We start from the raw sequence: 18,817 nt of genomic DNA on the forward strand, positions 1-18,817 counted from the left end.
GCATGGTTAAGATTCTACTAGCTTTCCACCTTATATTGTATTATAGGCAGCGGGAGCAGTTATAACATAACAGCGCTCTGCTTGTCTATAGTTGTGAACTGCACCAATTTTACTGTATATCGGATATGTGAATTCAACAGTACTTTTGATAGGTTAAAAAGAATCAATACTTTTTGATTATAGATCTATCTGCTCAATCATAACCAACTTCTTAGGGTTAGCAGTAAAATCATTAATGTATGTATACACTTTATTTGGGATTAACAAAGCCATTAATAGATTCACATAAAGAGGAATCTCAACATGAGAACATTGGTACTCATCTCCATTTGGATGAGAATACACAAAGTTACACATGACAGCATGGGATTTGAGGATAAATAAATATACAGATCATGGGAGACTTGATAATCTATAGAAGATTACTCGGTACATGAAACTATTGGGAGCCTTGTTAATTCACAAATAAAGAATATTTATTTATCAATGTGGTATACAGCACCCATTCTCACTGTTCAACATTAGTGTGTGAGTGTGTGTGTGTATATATATATATATATATTATCATCATCATCATCATCGTTTAACGTCCACTTTCCATGCTGGCATGGGTTGGATGGTTCGACTGGGGTCTGGGAAGCGAGGAGGCTGCACCAGGCCCCGATCTAATCTGGCAGTGTTTCTACAGCTGGATGCCCTTCCTAATGCCAACCACTCTGAGAGTGTAGTGGGTGCTTTTTATGTGCCACTGGCATAGGGAGCAGAGGAGCTGGCATCAGCCACGTTCGGATGGTGCTTTTTATGTGCTACCGGCACAAGACTCACAACTACAATTTACATTTGATTTGGTTTTGATTTTGCTGATGTTAAGGAAGTACCCAAGAGTAACCAAAAATGTTCTCTGTGGGACAAGACCATTGTAGTTCAGGCTTCCACCACTAGAATCCACTTAATGTGATCCTTAGGCATCAGTCTGCCAACCAGTGGCATCAGGTGGAATCATACTGCCACATGGTGGATCTTTGTTTTGTAGTGCTTCGCTGTTCATCAATTTTGCAATGACTGAAATGAAGGAACAGCATGCTACCATGAAAATCTGTTTTATGCTGGGGAAAACGACAGCCGAAACAGTTGTCACGTTTCAAACAGTTTACAAGGACACTACCATGAGCAAAACGTAAGTTTACAAGAGGTTTTCATGCTTTAGGAATGGTCACTTGTTGCTTGAAGACCAACCTTGTTTAGGGTGACCATTGACCTCCCAAACGAATGAAAACATCAGGAAAATTCACAAACTGATCATGGAGGACCATCACCAAACAATTGACAAATTTATCGATATGACTTTTGTTTCCTGGAGCACCAGCCAACGAATTTTGAGCGAGGAATTGAAAATGAAAAAAAGTTGCAGCAAAATTTGTGCCTCACTTACTCATGGAAGATCAAAAGCAGTCATGACTGAATGTATGTTGTGAACTGAAAGAACAGTTGGAAATTGATCCAGACATTTTTTTTCAAAGGTAATCACTGCTGACAAAAGCTGGTACTACGGAATTTGTAGACATGGAAGAGGTGAAGAAAAAAAAACAATGGAGGTGTTAAAAGGAATCACTTCACAAGAGTTCTGGGACTGCTTCAAACAGTGGAAAACGCATCTGGACTGATGTATTGCTTCAAATGGATGATACTTTGAAGACGATAAAAGTGTAAATGTGTAAAACTAAGTGAATAAAATAATATTGCAAAATTCTGGTTTCTTTTGGGTATCTCCTCATATATATATATACATATGGTGAAAGCGCATAGCTCAGTGGTTAGAGCATTGACCTCACAATCATGAGGTAGTGAGTTCGATTCCCAGACCAGGCTGTGTGTTGTGTTCTTGAGTAAGACACTTTATTTCACATTGCTCCAGTTCACTCAGCTGTAGAAATGAGTTGTGACATCACAGGTGCCATGCTGTATCAGCCCCTTTGCCTTTCCCTCGGATAACATCAGTGGTGTGGAGAGGGAAGACTGGTATGCATAAATAACTACTGGTCCTCCATAAACAACCTTGGCCAGACTTGTGCCTAGGTAGGGAACTTTCTAGGTGCAATCCCACGGTCATTCATGACCGACAGGGGTCCTTATATTATTATCATCATTGTTTTGATGTTTTAATGTCCACTTTTCCCTGATTGCATGGATTGGACGGAGTTTATAGGAAGATATTTTACAGCTAGATACCCTTCCTGTTACCAATCTCTCACCTGTTTCCAAGCAATGCAATATTTCCTCACAGCCAGACTAGTTTTCATAGAAGATTGGAAATGAAGGATACCACTTGCATAACAATAACACTTATTTACAGCTACCATATGATTTCAAGGCAAGGAGATGCTAACACGCTCACATGCATGCATGTATACACACACACTTGCACACATATATGACAGGCTTCTTTCAGTTTCTGTTAATTAAATCCACTCACAAGGTTTTGGTTGACCTGGAGCAATAGTAGAAGGTACTTGTCCAAGATTCCATGCAGCAGGACTGAACCCATAACCATGTTGTTGGGAAGTGAATTTCTTAACCATACATTCATGTATATATCTATCTGCCTGCCTACATACTTATCTATCTATCTATCTATCTGTCTGTCTATTGATCTATTTATCTGCCTGCCTACATACTTACCTACCTACCTATCTACCTAACTACCTACCTATCTGTCTGTCTGTCTATTGATCTATTTATCTGCCTGCCTGCCTGCCTAACTACCTACCTACCCATCCATCCATCTAGACACATGCATACACACAAAGGTTCACGTTCAAAATGGTGCATCTTATGTGCCACCCGCACAAGCGCCAGTCCAGGGGCACTGGCAACGATCTCACTTGGCTTGCCGGGTCTTCTCACGCACAGCACATTTCCAAAGGTGACTGAGACCTTTGGAAATATGCCCCTGGACTGTCTCTTGTGCGGGTGGCACATAAGATGCACCATTTTGAGCGTGGCCGTTGCCAGTACCGCCTGACTGGCCTTCGTAGGATTTTCAAGCGAGATCGTTGCCAGTGCCCCTGGACTGGCTCTTGTGTGGGTGGCACATAAAATACACCATTTTGAGCATGGTCATTGCCAGTACCGCCTGACTGGCCTTCGTGCTGGTGACACATAAAAGCACCCACTACACTCTCGGAGTGGTTGGCGTTAGGAAGGGCATCCAGCTGTAAAAATTCTGCCAAATCAGATTGGAGCCTGGTGTTGCCATCTGGTTTCACCAGTCCTCAGTCAAATCGTCCAACCCATGCTAGCATGGAAAGCGGACGTTAAACAATGATGATGATGATGATGATGACAGATCTTTCAAATTGCACATGTTAGTAGAATACCTCTTCCTCTATTCATAAGTGCCACTATCCAACATAATCTGCATCACAAATGATGCATTTGTTCCATTAATAAATCCAACACCTGAATTCTTTTTGAAAATATTCAGGTGTGCACTGCAGGACTCAACTTATTCATGACCTTCAACCGTCTATGTCATCAAATCATTGTCTTTGAAGACTGGGGACAGTTCAACTGGACAGGTGGTTAGAGCACCTTTCTGTGTTGATTGCTGGCTCTTGGTGACATAGTGTGGCACCATTCCATGGCCTGAATCTTCATTTGCAGATCATAAAGAATTACCCATGCTTCATTTCCTTTGCACTATGTTGGAGTAAAAAAAAAAAAAACATGTTTTCATTGGCAACAAACACTTTCAGCAGATCAAAGGAACCTTCTATTTTTCTCTCCTCAAAACAGATGTCAGCTGCCAAAGAACTCATTTTGCACATAATTTCTAATATCCAAATTCTTTCACCATCTTTTGTAATGCATTGTAACCATACTCTAGTTGTGAATCAAGCTCACAGACTGTGACTTGCCAGTCCGCATGATCCACTTCATTCACCCATCAGTGAAAGTCAGTGGACACAGTTGATAGTTTTCCACTGTGTGATTTGTCTTCAAAGCTGGTTTCCCTTTTTCCATCTTTTTCATCCATCTGTGCACATTGCTTTTGTTAAAGGTGTTATCTCCTCAACAGCAACCTGTAGCTTACTGTGGACGAGAGACATGGGGCAGTTTGCAGCCCTTATTCATCAAGAATTCAATAATGGCACTTGGCTTCCGTTTTGAACTTATTACTTGCCTGGGGCATCCAGCTGTAGAAACCATGCCAAAACAGAGAATGGAGCCTAGTGTGGTTCCTGGCCCTTTGCTGGTTCCTGTCAAACTGTCCAACCCATGCCAACATGAAAAACAGACGTTAACCTTTTAACATTCAGATTACTCTATCAAATGTAATATTTACATTATTTTGAATTACTCATGCATGGTCTTGTAGCTTTATGATTTCAATGATGTGACTCTTTACTTTAGAAATGATATTGTAGGGTAGGTGTAAGAGGCCAGATCTGGCTAGCTTGAGCATAAACAGGGAAAATATGTAGGCCAGATAAGGGTGGCTTAAATACTAAAGGATTAAATGATGATGAAGAGTTATTCTACCAACATGGTACAATGGTTAGAGTCAGGCTCACAATCATGAGGTAGTGAGTTCAATTCTCAGACTGGGCTGTATGCTATATTCTTGAGCAAGACACTTTATTTCACGTTGCTCCAGTTCACTCAGCTGTAGAAATGAGTTGTGATGTCATTGGTGCCAAGCTGTATTGGCCTTTATCTTTCCCTTGGATAACATCAGTGGCATGGAAAGGAGAAGGCTTGTATGCGTGGCTGACTGCTGGTCTTTCATAAACAATCTTGCCCAGATTTGTGCCTTGGAGGGGAATTCTCTAGGTGCAATTCCATGGTCATTCATGACCAAAGGGGGGTCTCTATCCTGTCATTTAATGAAAGTCTTATGCCCACTCCTGCGTTACTTTCATAAATATGGTTTTAGTGAATGAAACACAGAGTAATATTATAAATTAAGAACAATATGGTGGGGATGAAATACTCAAGGATTCTTGGTGCATGAAAGACATAGTTAAGAGAGGGTTAACACTCTCTTAATGTAGGGGGTCACAATTTAGCCCTTTAGCATTTAAACTGGCCATATCTGGCTCAAATATTCTACCTGTTTTATGTTCAGACTGTCGAGATCTGGCCTCTCACACCTACCTTGCAATGTTAAACTAAGAACAAACAGTCAGATCATTGAAATCTCAAAGCTACAAGATAATGTACGATTAATTCAAAACAATGTTAATAGATAAGCATTGCATTTGACAGAATAATCTGTGAATGCAAAAGGGATCATGTAATGCTGCTAGGGACAATGTCAGCATCATCATTATCATCATTATTTTAATGTCCACTTTTCCATACTTGCATGCGTCAGATGGAGGTTGTGGCAGATTTCTAGGTCAGATGCCCTTCGTGGTGCCAACTTTCAACTTGATTCGAAGCAAGGTAATATTCCCCTATAACTAGACCTGTTTCCACAGAATATTGGAAATAAATGACATTGTTTGTATGGCAGTGTCAATCATTTTACAACTATTATCTAATATCAGGAGAGACACAAACAAACACACACATATACATACATATATAGAAGTTGTTGACTGGTTTAAAACAATTAGAAATAAGAATAAAGCAAAATTTACACAATCTAATATTGTAGATTTCTATGCATCTATTTCTAGAAAACTTCTAGATAAAGCCCTCACTTTCGCAAGCGATTTTACAGAGATTAGTGAACAAGATAAGGATACAATCTTCCCTGCTAGAAAGACCTTACACTTCAATGAGAACGCAAAGTGGGTCAAGACAGCAGACTCAGAGGGTTCTTTTGATGTGAGCATGGGGTCATATGATGGAACAGGCATATGCGATCTCATTGGGCTATTCCTGCTTGACACGTTAGGGAAAGCTTTTCCTGGTGTATATTTCACTATTTATAAGGATGATGCTCTGGCTTTAACTATGAATATCAATGGACCAGCGCAAGATCAGTTTGGGAAGGATAATATCCATCTTATGAAAACATTCGATATTAGCATAACAATAGATGCTGACTTGACGGTTGTCAATTTCCTTGATGTATCTTTAGATTTACAAAAGAATATTTACTAACCCTATAGAAAGCCCAACGATAGACTCAATTACATTAATGTAGGTTCCTGTAACCCCCACCCTCATAGTGTTTAAGAATTTAGTTAATATTTGTAGAATTTCTAGCCCCTCCTCCATTATAAACATATTTAATAATGCTGTCCCAATATATAACAATGCCCTTAAAGCTAGTGGATTTAAAGAGGAAATAGACTACACACTTACTGTTAGGCCAGAAATAAAGAAAAGAAAACATAGACACAGGAAAATTATCTGGTTCACACACCCCTTACTCCCCTGAAGTGACCCTTAATAAAGGTAAATATTTCTTGTCGTTTATAGATAGACATTTTCCAATGCATCATAAATATAGGAAACTCTTTAATAGGAAAAACCTAAAAATTAGTTTTAGTTCAACCCCAAACTTTAAAAACATAATTACACACAATGCAAAACAGTAACACGGAGCCAGCTGTTCCTGCAGGGATAAAGACTTGTGTCCGCTAAATGGAGCCTGTATGACCGAAGACATTATTTATGAAGCCATCATAAATTCTATGAATGCTAATAACACAGATTCATCCAAGAGATATGTGGGTCTCTCACAGAGGGAAATTTCAAAGTAAGGTTCAACAATCACACCTTAAGCTTCAGACACTGGAATAAATGAAAAACTACTAAATTATCCAGTTATATATGGTTCTTAAAAGAACAAGGTGTCAGCTATAGGATTTACTGGAAGATCTTAGCCAAGTATAAACCTTATACCAACAATTGTGGCAAGTGCGGTCTTTGTAATATGGAAAGATGGCTCTTCTGCAAAAGTTCCTTGGACCACTCTACATGTCTAAATTCAAGAACTAAACTCTTTGGATCATGTCCACATGTGACAAAATACCTGTTATGGTTTAGGGACCCACAAGATCATGGCTAGAATCCACATTTTTACTCTGTTCCTGCACAAGACTCCCATATGTCTTAACTTTCTTTTAAATTTTTATATATATTTTTTCATTGTTTCTCTTTTTCCTTTTTAATTGTGTGAATGTGTACATGTGAGAGTACACGTACATATATGTATATATTTTATATGTATATGTGTGTGCATGCGTACATGTGTGTATGTGTATATGTATGTATATGAGTGTAAGACTGTGTCTGGTGCATAAGTGCGACTTTCATGCGCACATCTCCTTCATTTATACGGACATACATGTTTGTATATGTGCGGGTGTAACTTCCCTTTTATTCAACAGTTTTTCATAGTATCTGTTGCCATTAATCGCCAACGAGAATGCATCGTAGCTCTCCGCTCCGACATGCAAAACTCAGAGTACTATAATGACAACCTTTTACAGTTTGTTCTGAATTATAACATATATAAATAATCCTCTATTTATCTAATATATATATATATATATATATATATATATATATACCAGAGTAAGCACATAAATGTGCAACAAGGTGGTAAAAAGAGTACTCAAATACCAGAGGTAGAGTAATATGCATGAACGGGAATGTGAAAATCTGAGTAACACTTTTTTGTTATATTTCTGCTGCTTTTAAATAAAGTATATATATATATATATATATATTTATATATATGTGTGTGTGTGTGTCCATCTGCGTAATGTCCAGCCAATAAGCTAAGAAATTCTCTCACGTTTTAATCATTCATCATTCATCTATTTAACTTGTATTACTAACTTGCTAAACAATCCTGAGTTATATTAACTTCCTAAGCTTAATGTGAAGCTACCCTGTACTCCCATTTCTTTTTCTTGGGATGCACCCACCCTTTCCCGCCCTCACCACCAATACCAGAAATCCCTTCTCCTCTATATCGGTAACCTCCTCTCTTTACTCTGAAATCTCTTCCCTCTTCCCTCATACTGTAAACTCCCACAAGGCTCTCCCTCATTCCCACACCAGATCTACATACCTCCATCCCTCCCTCCCTTCCAAACCAACTTCTCACCCCTCCCTCTCTCTCTTTTTTTTTTTCTCTCTCTATATATATATATATGTATATAGATATATATATGCGCGTGCATATGCATATGTATGTGTATATATAAATGTGTGTGTGTGTATATATATATGTGTGTGTATGTATGTATGTATATATATATATATATGTGTGTGTGTGTGTGTGTGTGTGTGTGTGTGAAGGGACTAAAACCAAACAGCAGCCCATTTATTTACTTAATTTTACATCGGTATATTTATATCTATATTTGCCGCTGCAGTAATGCTTATATTTACAGTGCTTGCCTTACTCTCGCTCCCCAGTAGAGGCAACAATTTTAACTTGTTTGAATGATGATAGGTTAAGAGCGAGAGCAACTGTTATGATATGTCTGGTATCAAACGATCATGGAAAGCTCCTTTTTGGGTGCTGAATAACATCTCTCCTTCCCATGCTCCCTCCCACATCCCTTTCCAAGTTTTCAGAGTTGGCACACTGAAATGTAGATCTAACGAGATTGTAGAGATGCTTGAACGGAGGTGTGTTGATGTGTGTTGTATCCATGAGGTTAGATGGAGAGGAGCTTCAGTCAGATTCCTCACAGGCAAGACACATAGGTACAAAATCTTGTGGGAAGGTAACAGTAACGGAGTGGGTGGTGTGGGCATACTTCTTGCTGAGAAATGGGTGGATAATGTTATGGAGGTAGTCAGAGTGGATGATAGAGTACTTAAGCTCAGGCTAGTCTTGCAGAATAATATAGCTACAATTATATCTGTCTATGCTACACAAGCGGGCCTACTAAATGAACAGAAGGACCACTTTTATGATGCTCTTCTGCAGGCTACCGTCAAGATGAGTGACAATGATCTCATCTTTGTGGCTGGAGATTTTAATGGGCCTGTCGGACAGCAGCCTGGTATCTTCCATGGTGTTCCTGGGGGCCATAGAATGGGTTCTCAAAACAAAGAGAGAACAAGGCTACTGGAGTTCTGCAATGCAAGTAACCTATTGATCTGCAACATCAACTTCAGGAAATCAACCAGCCACTTGATAGCCTATCAATCAGGTGACTCTGTAAGCCAGATTGACTTCATTCACACCAGACAGCGGGATGCATGGTTGCTCTTAAATACAAAGACCCTCCCTGGTGAAGAATGTACCTCCCAACATAGACTAGTCATTAGCGACTTTAGATTCCAGGCCAGAAGGATGCCCAGAAGCAGATCAATCTGGAAAAGAAGGATTTGGAAGCTTAAGGACCCTTCAAATGGTCAGAGATTTAGGGACATCCTAATTGAGAAATTTGATGATAGGGAGGAGCAGCTACAAACTTGTGGTTTAGAGGGCAACTGGAAATTCCTGCAGGATAGCTTGCCGAGTACCAAAGTCCCTTCCATTTATATACATATATGTATATTTATATAGATTCATTTCTATATATTTATATATATAATAGTACATTTATATATATTTATTTATATAATAGTACATTTATATATATTTATTTATATATATATTTATATATATATATATATATATATATATATATATATATATATATATATACATATATACATATATATATATATATATATATATATATATATATATATATATATAGATAGATAGATAGATATACATATAATACATACATACATACATACATACAATGAGCTTCTTTCAGTTACTCTCTACCAAAACCACTCACAAGACTTTGGTTGGCCGAGGGCTACAGTAGAAGACATTTAGTCAAGGTGCCAAGCAGTGGCACTGAACCCAGACAGCAAACTCCTTACTGCAAATTCATATCCATACCTACAATTAACCAAAATTATATTTTCTTTTGTCTGTTGATTGAAATTCAAGAACACCAATCCTATAGATGCTAACAATGGTTCACTTTCAGAACTAGGTGACCTTATCAATACCATCAATACAATTCCCTTCTTCCTACATTCTCCATGTTTCCCCCATTGATTAATTGATTCCACGGCCAAAACTCTACATCTGACGTCCTGTTTTCTAAGGCTTCTGCTGGTGATTCTTATTAAGTTTAATCCAGTTTTTCTCAACCATTTTCTGCCTATGGACCCCTTTCATCCCTATTGTACTCTACTGGAACCCTCATAGCCATTCAATGTTTAAAAAATCCTATTATATTTTTATAATTAAATATTAATTGAGAATTGTATAAAAGAAAAATTGTTAAAAAATTTTGTGCATTCTAAAAGAATAACCTGTTTATTGCACATAAATTCTAACGACAAAATCTTACGTGGACCCTCAAGTGTTCTACAAACCCCTAATGATAATATGGATCCCAGTGGAGAACCATTGGTCAGATCCACTGTTTCAGAGTTACCCAGCTTGGTTAGACCTGCCAGTGGATAAAATTGTTGCTTTAACTCTTTGGGTTGTAGGGATAATATAAACTCTAGTAACGACCAAGATAAAAAAGACCAAACTTGTTCCAAAGATGATAAGAATTACATTCAGCTTTTATCTTTTACTTGTTTCAGTCATTGGACTGTGGCCATGCTGGGGCACTACCTTGAAGGGTTTTAGTTGAACAAATCAATCCCACTATATCTTTTATCTTTTACTTGTTTCAGTCATTGGACTGTGGCCATGCTGGGGCACCACCTTGAAGGGTTTTAGTTGAACAAATCAATCCCAGTATATCTTTTATCTTTTACTTGTTTCAGTCATTGGACTGTGGCCATGCTGGGGCACCATCTTGAAGGGTTTTAGTTGAACAAATCAATCCCAGTATATCTTTTATCTTTTACTTGTTTCAGTCATTGGACTGTGGCCATGCTGGGGCACCACCTTGAAGGGTTTTAGTTGAACAAATCAATCCCAGTATATCTTTTATCTTTTACTTGTTTCAGTCATTGGACTGTGGCCATGCTGGGGCACCACCTTGAAGGGTTTTAGTTGAACAAATCAATCCCAGTATATCTTTTATCTTTTACTTGTTTCAGTCATTGTACTGTGGCCATGCTGGGGCACCACCTTGAAGGGTTTTAGTTGAACAAATCAATCCCAGTATATCTTTTATCTTTTACTTGTTTCAGTCATTGTACTGTGGCCATGCTGGGGCACCACCTTGAAGGGTTTTAGTTGAACAAATCAATCCCAGTATATCTTTTATCATTTACTTGTTTCAGTCATTGGACTGTGGCCATGCTGGGGCACCACCTTGAAGGGTTTTAGTTGAACAAATCAATCCCAGTATATCTTTTATCTTTTACTTGTTTCACTCATTCGACTGTGGCCATGCTGGGGCACCACCTTGGAGGGTTTTAGTTGAACAAATCAATCCCAATATATCTTTTATCTTTTACTTGTTTCAGTCATTGCACTGTGGCCATGCTGGGGCACCACCTGAAGGGTTTTAGTTGAACAAATCAATCCCAATATAACTTTTATCTTTTACTTGTTTCACTCATTGGATTGTGGCCATGCTGAGCACCACCTTGATGGGTTTTAGTTGAACAAATCAATCCCAGTATATCCTTTATCTTTTACTTGTTTCAGTCATTGGACTGTGGCCATGCTGGAGCACCACCTCGAAGGGTTTTAGTTGAACAAATCAATCCCAGTATATCTTTTATCTTTTACTTGTTTCAATCTTTGGACTATGGCCATGCTGGGGCACCACCTTGAAGGATTTTAGTTGAACAAATCAATACCAGTATATCTTTTATCTTTTACTTGTTTCAGTGACTGGACTGTGGCCATGCTGGGGCACCACCTTGAAGGGTTTTAGTTGAACAAATCAATACCAGTACTATTTTTTTTTGAAGTCTGGTATTTATTTAATTGGTTTTCTTTTGCTGAACTTCTAAGTTACAGGGGCATAAGCAAACCAATATCAGTTGTCAAGCTGTGGTCATGGAAAGAGACATGCACACACACACATAGAAGGGCTTCTTTCAGTTTCCATCTTCCAGAATTACTTGTAAGACTTTAGTTGGCCCAAGGCTAGGATGCTTGCCCAAGATGTCATGCAGTGGGTTGAACCCAGAACCATGTGGTTGGAAGCAAATTTCTTATCACATGGCCATGCCTGCACCTATGTAGAAAGGTGAGACATTGTCTTAACTTATTGCATTTTTAATTACTTTGAATTAAATTCAAAGTTATTAAAACTTTAATTCAGTTGGGGCATGAACCTGACCTTTAACAGTGAAAAGATAATCCTGAACATGTTTCAGCCTATATGACCTCACTAGCAAAATATACTATAACCACTTCCATACAAAGATAAAAGTTTGTTTTAGTTCTAATCATTGCTTAACACCAGGTCAATCCTGACTGAACATGCTAGCTAGGATTATCCTATGTTTTTAAGGAATATCTAAGACTACAATACCTAACATGTCCTTTCCTTTATGTTTAAAACAATATGCATATGATTTGAAGAAGATTTGGCAGCTATTTCTAACCACATAAAAGCTTTCTTCTTGACTCGCTTAATGCTTATTTTGCTGTATGATCTGTAAAATAGTAGTGTTTGCTATATTCCACCCTCTTTAATAGCTACTCATTTTATTTTAGAAATAATAGATTTTTAAAATCTCTCAGAGAGATTTATACAGTAGCAATATGATAAAGTGGTGGCATCTTATCAACTTAACCCATTACCTCCCATAATTCTATTAACTGGAATTCTTTTTTTATGAAACTTTGATTTCTAGCATAAAACAGCCTTAGAAACACGCTGGAATGATCAAAATAACATTTTAAATAGAAATAAGCTAGAAATTGGGTGAAAAATTAGCAAACCTCATTTGAATATCAGAGAAATATACCTAGTAGATATAGCAAAAAGGTTAGATATATGTAAATATTGACAAATAATTACGAAATTTGTAATTTTTAAGTGATCTCATATGAGATCACTGGTAGGTAATGGGTTAATGTAACAGTCACATGAAAGGGAAGAATGCTACTGCTATTTAGCCCTAGGGCAGCCCTAGGGCTAAATAGCAGTAGTATTCTTCCCTTTCATGGGACTGTCACATTAAGTTGAAAACATACCACCACTTTATCGTTTTTTTTTTTATATATATTTTCTAAGCAAAGGATTCACATTTGGAATATTTTAAATTACATAATTTGGTATCACGCAGTTTTGAGTTAAAACATTGCATTTCTTACTTCCTTGCCATTTATTTACTGTGTATGTTTATAGACTGTTTAACCCTTTTGTTATTATATTTCTGTAAAAATACACTGTCTTTGTTCCAGTTAATACCAAAAAAAAAAGTAAAATAACTTTGCTATTATTTACCTGGTCTTTTGGAACATAAATTAGCATGAAACTTTGATGGAAGGTTTTAATTTAGATCACTTTAAACCCTTTTAATAATTACCATGTTTCTGTTGAAATACACTGCTTTTGTTTCAATGATTCCTCTTGAAAATAATGAAGAATTTAGTAAAATAATTTTGTCATTATTAAGCTGGCATTTGAAATATTAATTAACAAGGAATTTAGATGGAAGAAGGTTTAAATTTAGAACACTCCAACTCTTTTGTTGTAATATCTGATGGAATACATTACTTTTGTTTCAATTAATCTTGATGGAAGATTTTAATTTAAATCACCTGAAAGCGGGAAGTTTGTATCATAAAATCAGGGACAGTCTACAGAGGGTTGGCACCAAAGGGTCAAAGCAATGAGCTCGAAAGATTATTCTGAAAATGAAGCTTTAGTTGTCCATGACGCCTATTTCCAGTCTCAGTCTCATTGAAGCAGACCATCTTTGGGAGCCAGTTACCTGGCATCTGAATCACATGACGAACCCAGTGGAGAAAACGACAAAAGATGCTGGTTTCAGCGCTAGAGATCCCTGCTCTCAGGAGGATTTCAGTATGAGACACCTTGTCTTTCATTTTATATGACGTTCCTCTTAATTGGTTGGGAAGAGATGGGTAAATAAATAGTATGAAATAATTAATTAACCAAAGCACCAATATTTTAATGAATGTCGATCTGGTGTTAAGCAACAACAATAACTCAAACATAGAATATTTTAAATATGATGTAGAAGCATACTTCAACTTGTGACATTTTGAGGTATGACTTTTTCGTGAATTCATGTAATTTTTTAAAAGAAATTAGTGGAAAAAAATAAACCGCATCTTCAGTTGATTTATCCGACTTTATATTCGTCTCGGCAAACATATTTAAAAGCATGAAAGCTAAAAAACATTAACATTTAAAAACAATTACTGAAGTATACAATCAAATAAAGTACATGTACAAATATGTACGTTGCTCCTGCATGACCGCAGTTAAATGACTGACACAAGTAAAAGAGTAAAACCGTTTATTAAAACAGACATAAGCAAATAAATTTATTAAAATGCTTTTATGTTTTGTCAATTTTTGAAGTAAGTTGTATGTCTTGGAACCAATTATTGATGTAATTTGAGACATGTCTGCATATTATGTATTCAATATGGTTGATGTCCATATGGAACCAGTTAGGCTGTACTTCCCTGAAGAGGTCAAATAAGGTTGAAATATATCCACCAGAGTTGTTACTGTACTATGTTAGCATGCACCCTTTGTTATTATTTATACACCCAACCCCAGTTTATAATATCACCAAGGTATTTTTGTGTTACCTGAGTAGCATTACAACTCCTAAGTTATAACTGAACCAAGTATTCCTTCACAAAAATCCAGTACATTATTTTAGGCAGTTGAAATCTGAAATCGAAATCGAACCGAATCCGACGACTGGCACCCATGCCAACCTCTCCTTCATTGAACACTAAACTCTGCTTGTGAAGACCTGATGGGGCAAGTGAAATTGGAATCGAAATCGTAATTGAACCATACTCGATGACTGGCACCTGTGCCAGTGGAGCACCAACAGCATTGTCCGAGGGTGTTCATGGCTTCTGTGCTAGTGGCTCGTAAATAGCACCATTTGAGCATAATTGTTACCGGCGTCACCTTCTAGCACTTGTGGTAGTGGCATGTTAGAAAATCATTCGAGCGAGGTCGTTGCCAGTGCCGCTGGACTGGCTCCCGTGCAGGTGGCACGTAAAAAACACCTTTTTGAGCATGGCCGTTGCCAGTACTGTGTGACTGGCCCTCATGCCAGTGGCACGTAAAAGCACCCACTACACTCTCGGAGTGGTTGGCGTTAGGAAGGGCATCCAGCTGTAGAAACTCTGCCAAATCAGATTGGAGCCTGGTGTAGCCATCCGGTTCACCAGTCCTCAGTCAAATTGTCTAACCCATGCCAGCATGGAAAGCGAACGTTAAACGATGATGATAATGATGATCACACCCTACTGTATTCTATTTTTAATTAATTTAAAATCAGGGATTCCCTCCCTTGCCTTTCTTGAACAGAATTAGTCATTATGATAAGTAATTGCTTCTCATTTCTATCTTTTATCTTTTACTTGCTTCAATCATTGGACAGCAGCCATGCTGGGGTAATGCCTTGTGGGCTTTTTAGTTGAACACAAATTGACCCCAGTACCTATTTTTTTTAAAGCCTGATGCTTAATCTATCAATCTCTTTTGCTGAACTGCTAATTTATGGGAATGTAAATGAAATAACACCAGTTATTAAGTGATAGTGGAGACCAACACAAGGACACATGCACATAGATCTATACACACACACAAGGTTTGCTTTGGTTTCCAAATCAACTCACAAACTTTTGGTCGGTCCAAGACAATAGTAGATGACACTTGCTTAAGGTGCCAAACAGTGGAATTGAATCCAGAACCATGTGGTTGGGAAGCAAACTTCTTACCATACAGCCAAGCCTGTAAAATTTTAATTAACATTTTTTGGTGTTAAGTATGTCAGCCCATGACCCTGGGTGACAATAATAAAATAACTCAGCCCCAAGTGACAATAATAAAACACCTGGATGTTATAATTCTCAAGTTGTAGCCCCACTTAGTGTTCATTCGCAAAACCCCTGTGTTTCTCCGGTCCTTTTGAAATCTGCAGTAATTGTTTGACTATGTTTCACTAACAAGATTTAATAAGGTTAAAACATGTCTAAGACTCAATACTCACTTCACCATATTTTAAACCTGAATTCCTGAGTTGCCTTGCATAATCTATCTATCTTATCTATCTATCTATCTATTTATCTTATCTATCTGTCTATCTATTTATCTTATCTATCTATCTATCTAGCTAGCTAGGTAGATAGATAGATAGATAGAGAGAGAGAGAGAGATTGACTGATGGATGGATAGATAGAGATAGATAGATAGATAGAGAGAGATTGACTGATGGATGGATAGATAGAGATAGATAGATAGATAGATAGAGAGAGAGAGATTGACTGATGGATGGATAGATAGAGATAGATAGATAGATAGATAGAGAGAGAGAGAGAGATTGACTGATGGATGGATAGATAGAGATAGATAGATAGATAGCCTGAGGGCACCCAGACTTGTTATAAAATGCTGAGTCATTTTCAAAAATATATACTGTTTATTGATCCATATATATACATATATATAATATATATATATATTTATATTTAGCAGAGGTAACAGAGTGACTCAAGGTCTGAGATTTTCGTGCGTCGCGAGCACACATACACACACACACACATACGCTTGAGTTTCTGTCTATTAAATCCTCTCACAAGTCTTTGGTAGGACTGACCGGGGGTTATAAGTAGAAGACACTTACCGCAAGGGTGCCAAGCAGTGGATCCGAACCCAAAGCCATGTGGATGGGAAGTAAATTTATTACCACACAGCCCATAACCTAATAGCAGTTATTAGCCTCCACACCCGACCACCCCTCACTACGATTGTTACATTAACAGATATCAACCATTTAAAACTACCCAGGTACACTACACTGAGTATGTTTAATACTCGCTTTGTGATAGGATTTTTCCATTAATTTCTCAAAGCGTTCCATCGATCAGTGATGTAGTATACTTAGGTTGCCTGGAGCAAGGCAAATATTGTTGGGACAAGCTATTTCCTTTTTTCTTCTTCTTTTATATGTTATTATCTCTACAGCATATATCTCAACTTACATTGGGAATTGGTTGCAACACATACGACTCTACTCGAAAAAAATACGTAACACGAAAAAACATTTAACGAAAAACAAAAGATTTGCTTATATTTGTTTTATAAATGGTTTGTATTTATTTTCACATGTATTTTATATGATTTTCCATTTTATATGATTTTCCATATTGGTTTTTAATAGGTGTTTTTTTTTTAATGAGCTTTTCAAATATGTTCGTTGAGCTCGACAACGGAAAGTCGGAAAATCCGACAGAATTAGCAGTTTGTTTTATTTGTTTGTTTTCATGTATTTCTTTAAAAAAAAAAAAGCGACGTAACGTCGAAATAGAAACAATTCCAAACGACGTAAGTTTCCAGTGACAATTCCCTTAATCCAGTGACAATCCCCTTAATCCCAGAGTAACGACGGAGTAAGGTGACCGAACCACTACGGCAGGAACTGATTTCAGCCACTACATCACATACAATAAAGGAAGAAACCGGTGAACGTGCGAAAACAAAAAAAAGGTGGAAGTATAATAGATCGATAGAAAGAAAAACTGAAATAGACAGAATGTGAGAGAAAGAAAAATGTAAAAAAAAAAAACGAAACAAACTGAATGGATTAATGCTTTATCTACAGAGTGTGTGAAGGGGGCTGGGGTTAGTTTTCGGATTTTATTTTGCGAAATGGAATAAAAAAGAAAAGGAAAAGAGAGAGAGAGAGAGAGAGAGAGAGAGAGAGAGTAGAAGAAAGAAGAGATTCAGTTTTAAATATGTATTTTACAAAAAGTTGCTGAAGTGAGAGCGAGAGAAAGAAATAGAAAACGAAACTCGGTTTTAAGTCTCAGATTTGCAAAGGAAGAATGAGAGAAAAAGTGTAACAAGCAACGAAGTATAGTGTGTGAGAGAAGGAGAACTCACCAATTTAGGCTTATATTTTGCGAACTCCAAAGCTATTTGCCGGCCTAGTCCTTTTCCACCACCCGTAATAAGTATAATATCATTCTCAATAGCTTTCAGACTGGTGGGGAGTAAAGCTCTTCGGAATAATATAAAAACCACTTTAACAGCTAAAAACCAGGAACCAATAATAAAATAGGCAACATTAATAGCTGTCGTTCCAGCTAACAATATAAACTGTAGCATTGTCTTCTTTTTTTCTTTTTTCTTTTTCAAAAAAGAGAAGCAAAACTATTAATGTATGGAGTCAATCGCTGTCATTATTTCTAGAGTCCAAAGATTGGAACCAACAAGTTTAATATAAGATGGCAGTAGAAGTAACTATCTGGTTGTTTCCCTTGTTTGCTTCGAGCGGTTTTACAGCTATCCCACTCACTAGGAAATTTGTATTATGGTCCTACTTAAAGGCGAGGGACAATACCTGGCTAGCAGACGAAACAATCGCCTGCAAATGGAATTGGTAACCGCCCACACACACACAGAAACATGCTCATGTTCTCATTTATATTTATATCCTTTTTTTTCTTTTTTCTTTTTTTGTTTTTTACTTGTTTCAGTCATTTGACTGCGACCGTGCTGGAGCACCACCTTGAAGGGTTTTAGTGAAGCAAATCGATTCCCAGGACTTTTTTTTTTTAAAACCCTAGTACTTATTTGATTGTTTCTTTTGCCGAACCGCTAATTTACGGGGACGTAAACACACAAACATCTGTTGTCAAGTGACGGTGGGGTGGGGGGACAAACGCGAACAC

General features: G+C 37.4%; 1 protein-coding gene across 4 annotated transcripts in view; it reads right to left on the reverse strand.

Moving 5' to 3' along the window:
• LOC106870606 (short-chain dehydrogenase/reductase 3) overlaps positions 1-18,817 on the reverse strand; it is a 93,035-nt gene that overhangs the window by 51,326 nt on the left and 22,892 nt on the right. For 2 of the 4 annotated variants that reach the window (XR_016244820.1, XR_016244821.1), the window contains exon 1: positions 18,027-18,391. The exons of 1 other annotated variant lie outside the window; for it this stretch is intronic. Coding sequence is in view for 1 of the 3 variants with exons in the window: in XM_089365490.1 (XP_089221616.1) it covers positions 18,027-18,251 (225 nt within the window). In the remaining 2 variants the exon portion in view is untranslated. Of the gene's footprint in view, positions 1-18,026; positions 18,465-18,817 lie in introns of those variants that run through there. One more of the 4 variants, XM_089365490.1, reaches the window with a different exon arrangement.

Source organism: Octopus bimaculoides, chromosome Z (genome assembly GCF_046866305.1).
Source record: "Octopus bimaculoides isolate indiv1 chromosome Z, ASM4686630v1, whole genome shotgun sequence".
In the NCBI taxonomy this organism is placed as follows: domain Eukaryota; kingdom Metazoa; phylum Mollusca; class Cephalopoda; order Octopoda; family Octopodidae; genus Octopus; species Octopus bimaculoides.